The 6,133-nt window shown below is 39.9% G+C and overlaps 1 protein-coding gene across 1 annotated transcript; it reads left to right on the top strand.

Moving 5' to 3' along the window:
• The first annotated feature begins 3,434 nt into the window (after positions 1-3,434).
• Positions 3,435-5,078, top strand: LOC115153622 (myb/SANT-like DNA-binding domain-containing protein 4). The gene is made up of 3 exons (XM_029699260.1): positions 3,435-3,670; positions 4,439-4,715; positions 4,770-5,078. Exons 1-3 carry the CDS (start codon positions 3,435-3,437, stop codon positions 5,076-5,078), a joined length of 822 nt encoding a protein of 273 aa, XP_029555120.1.
• Positions 5,079-6,133: the final 1,055 nt, after the last annotated feature.

Below are 6,133 nucleotides of genomic sequence, written 5' to 3'. Positions count from 1 at the left end.
GTTAGCTGATATGTGGAGTCAGTTGATATATGGAGTCAGTTGATATATGGAGTCAGTTGATATGTGGAGTCAGTTGATATATGGAGTTAGTTGATATATGGAGTTAGCTGATATATGGAGTTAGCTGATATATGGAGTCAGTTTATATATGGAGTTAGTTGATATATGGAGTCAGTTGATATATGGAGTTAGCTGATATATGGAGCTGATATATGGAGTTAGCTGATATATGTAGTACGCTGACATATGGAGTCAGTTGACATATGGAGTCAGTTGATATATGGAGTTAGTTGATATATGGAGTTAGCTAATATGTGGAGTTAGCTGATATATGTAGTCAGTTGATATATGGAGTCAGTTGATATATGGAGTTAGCTGATATATGGAGCTGATATATGGAGTCAGTTGATATATGGAGTTAGTTGATATATGGAGTCAGCTGATATGTGGAGTTAGCTGATATATGGAGTCAGTTGATATATGGAGTTAGCTGATATATGGAGTTAGCTGATATGTGGAGTCAGTTGATATATGGAGTCAGTTGATATATGGAGTCAGTTGATATATGGAGTCAGTTGATATATGGAGTCAGTTGATATGTGGAGTTAGCTGATATATGGAGCTGATATATGGAGTCAGTTGATATATGGAGTTAGTTGATATATGGAGTCAGCTGATATGTGGAGTTGGCTGATATATGGAGTCAGTTGATATATGGAGTTAGCTGATATGTGGAGTCAGTTGATATATGGAGTTAGTTGATATATGGATTTAGCTGATATATGGAGGTGATATATGGAGTTAGTTGATATATGGAGTTTGCTAATATATGGAGCTGATATATGGAGTAACTTAATATATGGAGTTAGTTGATATATGGAGTACGCTGATATATGGAGTCAGTTGATATATGGAGTTAGTTGATACATGGAGTTAGTTGATACATGGAGTTAGCTGATATATGGAGTTAGCTGATATATGTAGTAAGTTGATATATGGAGCTGATATATGGAGTCAGTTGATATATGGAGTATGCTGACATATGGAGTCAGTTGACATATGGAGTCAGTTGATATATGGAGTTAGTTGATATATGGAGTTAGCTGATATGTGGAGTCAGTTGATATGTGGAGTCAGTTGATATATGGAGTCAGTTGATATGTGGAGTCAGTTGATATATGGAGTTAGTTGATATATGGAGTTAGCTGATATATGGAGCTGATATATGGAGTCAGTTGATATATGGAGTTAGTTGATATATGGAGTTAGCTGATATGTGGAGTCAGTTGATATATGGAGTCAGTTGATATATGGAGTCAGTTGATATGTGGAGTTAGCTGATATATGGAGCTGATATATGGAGTCAGTTGATATATGGAGTTAGTTGATATATGGAGTCAGCTGATATGTGGAGTTAGCTGATATATGGAGTCAGTTGATATATGGAGTTAGCTGATATGTGGAGTCAGTTGATATATGGAGTTAGTTGATATATGGAGTTAGCTGATATATGGAGGTGATATATGGAGTTAGTTGATATATGGAGTTTGCTCATATATGGAGCTGATATATGGAGTAACTTAATATATGGAGTTAGTTGATATATGGAGTACGCTGATATATGGAGTCAGTTGATATATGGAGTTAGTTGATACATGGAGTTAGCTGATATATGGAGTCAGTTGATATATGGAGTTAGTTGATATATGGAGTTAGCTGATACATGGAGTTAGCTGATATATGGAGCTGATATATGGAGTTAGCTGATATATGGAGCTGATATATGGAGTCAGTTGATATATGGAGTTAGTTAATACATAGAGTTAGCTGATATATGGAGCTTATATATGGAGCTAGTTGATATATGGAGTTAGCTGATATGTGGAGTTAGTTGATATATGAAGTTAGTTGATTTATGGAGTTAGTTGATATATGGAGCTGATATATGGAGTTAGTTGATATATGGAGTTAGCTGATATATGGAGTTAGCTGATATATGGAGTTAGTTGATATATGGAGTTAGTTGATATGTGGATTTAGCTGATATGTGGAGTTAGCTGATATATGGAGTTAGTGCATGTGAACGGACCATGCATCAGCTATCTGATGTCAAGCTTGCAAGAGCACACTCACTAGGCTACGCACACACACACACACACACACACACACACACACACACACACACACACACACACAGAGAGAGAGAAATTATTTTTACTATCCTTGTGGGGACCAAACAATTGATACTCTAACCCTTAACTTAACCCTAACCTTAACCCCTAACCCTAAACCTAAGCCTTTCTCCTAACACTGACCCTAAAACTAATTTCTAACCCTAATTGTAACCATAAGTCTAATTGTAACCCTAACTCTAAACCTAACTTCGAAGCCTGAAACCTAACCGACCGACTCGATGTGGTCTTATGTAGCAAAATTTGAAATGGTGTTTTTTTACTTTGGATCAAAGCAGAGACTCTGAGCTAGAAAAATGTATTCCATACAGTACAGTACAGTTAAGGAACATTGTGAAAGTATTTCTGCTTTGAAAGTTGATAAATGTGTAACCCCACTTATGAGAAAATGGCCCTAGAATGTTTTGGTACCTACTGGAGAGCTCTTCTTTGTCTACACCCATTCAGCATCGTTCACACTCTTTTAAGCTTTAGCCCCACCCATCTCTTTAATAAGGATTCACATGTGAGGTCATGTGCTAAACAGAGTGAGTATGGTAGTGTAGTAAACAACCAAAGATTTCAAGACTAAAGGCTGGTTTATACTACGTCTATCAACATGTCTGTAGACAGTTGTCGCAGTGACATCATGAACATTCTCTTGTCGTCCGACATCAAACGTATCATTGTTGTTATTGAAAAAGTATAAACACAAAAAACGACAAAAAATAGCATAACCGGTGTATTTTAACACAAATCCATTTAAAAATGAATTTAGTATATGTCAATCTAGCAAACCAGGGGCCAGATTCACAAAACACTACTTACTAAAAAAACATAAGAAGTTTCTTAAGGAAAAAATTAAGAAGTTCATAGGTCGTAAGTGCAATTCCTCTAAATGTTCTTAGGAATTTAGAGTTTTTTTTAGGAACTTAGTAAATATATTTTTGAAGAACTTTGTAAATATCTTCTTATGTGGCATTGACATTAGTGACGTGCTTGAAACCAATAAATAAGCCTATGGGACAGGGATGATAGATTTTGGCTCACTGTAATAAAGTGATAATTCCATTTCATTACATTTATTTATCTGCTTTATGTCTCGGGAATAAAACATTTTTAGTTGGCTTGCAAACCATTTATACACACAAAAACAAACCGTTTTTTTCACACATTATAGCCATCAGACTAGCTATATCAAAAACAAAAATGGAAAATCAAGGAAACCGCAATAAAAACTTCAGCAAACAAGAGTCTAAAGTGATGGTGGAGGAAATAGCAGCCAGGAAAAGGTTGCTGTTGGGGAGACTCAATAACTGCAGAGTCACTGCAGAGACCAAAAAGAGAGGATGGGCGAGAGTGGCCGAGTCTGTCTCTGCCATCGGGGGTATGGCAAGGGACAGTGACGCCGCCGTGAAAAATAAGTGGTCCGACATCAAGTCGGCTGCTAAGCAGAAGGGAGCTGAGAGAAGCAGGGAGTTGAAGAAGACTGGAGGGTGGTATCGACCATTCATTTGGACCAGTTGGAGGAGAAGGTGTTGTCCATGATAGGAGAGATGGTGGTAGAGGGACTGCAGTTGGGTATCGACTAGGACTGCGTGATCGGTAAGTTAGCTAATGCGTAACAACATTAACTAATTAGCCAACATAGCTAACAACGTTAACGTTAGCTAAGTTAGCCAAGTTCTTCTTCGCAAATTGACAAGCTAACTCTTGCTATATCACAGTTCTAAAATATTGTAACATATTGTTAATTATTAGCTAGCTAGATAATACACGTTTAACTAGTTTTCTTGCTGTATTTAAATGTAAGGAAGCCAACTGTGTCTGTGGCAGTGGCGCAAGAAAACGTTCATGGTTACAACAATATCCAGTCGTGCAGCTAACTTTACTTCTCTTCTTCTTTACTTCGCTAACTTTACTTCTCTCATCGTATCGAGCCTACAGCTCTAGAAACATTGTTGTCCTGCTGACACAATGTGTTTGACCTTCCAGATATAACACTGGTCCTCATCCATATTCCCCTGAGCCTGGATGTGGGAGCCACGGATCATCATGATCATATGACAGAAGAACAAGCAGAGGTAGGTGTTTGTTTGATTTCTCATTTAATACGTTTATTGTTATTATTATATAACAGGCCTATTACACATATCATTCCCACAACAGATTCATTGTATTTTCTCGACAGATCATCACTGAAGACACAGAGGAGATGTGCCTGTCTCAGATCCTTATCCATTATGACACCCCAATGTACGAGCCAGTGCCACCCGGGCAAGGAGGCTTGCTGGTGTGGAGGAGATGGTGGCTGTCCAGAGGACGCTCCTGGGGGAAGTCACGGCACTGTGCAGGGTGCAGGAGGAGCTGCTGAATAAATTAGCCCTGGAGAAGGAGAAGCTAGCCCTGGAGAAGGAGAAGCTAGCCCTGGAGAAGCTAGCCCTGGAGAAGGAGAAGCTAGCCCTGGAGAAGGAGAAGCTAGCCCTGGAGAAGGAGAAGCTAGCCCTGGAGAAGGAGAAGCTAGCCCTGGAGAAGGATAAGCTAGCCCTGTAGAAGGAGAAGCTAGCCCTGGAGAAGGAGAAGTTTGCCCTGGAGAAGGAGAAGCTAGCCCTGGAGAAGGAGAAGGAGAAGCTATCCCTGGAGAAGGAGAAGATAGCCCTGGAGAAGGAGAAGCTAGCCCTGGAAAAGGAGAAGCTAGCCCTGGAGAAGGAGAAGGAGAAGCTATCCCTGGAGAAGGAGAAGCTATCCATGGAGAAGGAGAAGCTATCCCTGGAGAAGGAGAAGCTAGCCCTGGAGAAGGAGAAGATAGCCCTGGAGAAGGAGAAGCTTGCCCTGGAAAAGGAGAAGCTAGCCCTGGAGAAGGAGAAGCAAGCCCTGGAGAAGGAGAAGTTTGCCATGGAGAAGTGAAGAAGACTTGAAGATTAATATTCTAAAATAAATCTGTTTCGATATCATATAAACCTTTTTTGTCTTGTGAATCTCCTCCTTATGTGGTAATTTCTTGCTTGTAGGCCATCGCTGCATCTCCCAGCAGCATTGTGGTCAGCGGCAACATCCTGGTCAGGTACAGCTGGTGGAATGTCAGGTATATTGGCATGTGGCATCCTGTTTTGTATGCAGATGTTGTGCAAGATACATGCTGAGGTTATGATCTTGGGTGTTTTTTTCTGGGCTGTATAAAATAACTCCACCAGAGCGGTCAATGCATCTGTATCTGGATATTAGGACTCCGATTGATCTCTCTACTAAACTCCTCGTTTTCATCTGAGCATGGTTATAGATCTCTTCTGCATCGTTTTTAGTGTGTATGATTGGTGTCATGAGCCATGTTTTTGGTCCATAGCCACTATCACCTAAAACCCCAAACATACAAAGTTGTTGACATCATAAGAAGCTACACTATTTTAAGTGTGCTGTGGACCACAAAACTATTCCACAGGTAACAGGTATCAGGTAGAGCAAAGAAAGGGTTAAGTGATTTCTGACATCTTTACCTAATAGCCATTCATCAGGAATCTAACTTTCATCAAACTTGGGACTCCCGAGTGGCACAACGGTTTAAGGCAGTACATCTCAGCGTTAGAGGTGTTACTACAGACACCCTGGTTCAAATCCAGGCTGTATCACAACTGGCTGTGATTGGGAGTCCCACAGAGTCATCCGGGTTTGGCCGGTGTAGGCCGTCATTGTAAATAAGAGTTTGTTCTTAACTGACTTGCCTAGTTAAATAAAGGTGAAATGTAAAAAATAAAGAACTTGATTGCCAGGGCAGAATTTGATACAATGGAGGAGTCATGTGTGCTCCCGGGCCATTTGGCAACAACATTTGTGAAAGCTAGTGTGGCATTGCAGACTAATTGCACATTGATAGATTGGAAGTTCTTATGATTAACATGCCTTTCCTCGTCATCACGTGGACCCTATCAGGAGAAATGGTAAGACTACATCAGATATTTAAAAGG

Source organism: Salmo trutta, chromosome 18 (genome assembly GCF_901001165.1).
Source record: "Salmo trutta chromosome 18, fSalTru1.1, whole genome shotgun sequence".
Lineage (NCBI taxonomy): Eukaryota > Metazoa > Chordata > Actinopteri > Salmoniformes > Salmonidae > Salmo > Salmo trutta.
Note: the sequence above shows the minus strand (reverse complement) of the source record. Positions and strands in the feature narration are given on the sequence as shown.

Excerpts from the sequence above, each read along its gene's own strand:
- LOC115153622 (XM_029699260.1), top strand. The coding sequence starts at position 3,435 with ATGGTGGAGGAAATAGCAGCCAGGAAAAGGTTGCTGTTGGGGAGACTC. Across the intron at positions 3,671-4,438 it reads TTGAAGAAGACTGGAGGGTG|TGCCACCCGGGCAAGGAGGC; the intron begins GTATCGACCATT and ends TGTACGAGCCAG. Across the intron at positions 4,716-4,769 it reads CCCTGGAGAAGGATAAGCTA|GAGAAGCTAGCCCTGGAGAA; the intron begins GCCCTGTAGAAG and ends GCCCTGGAGAAG.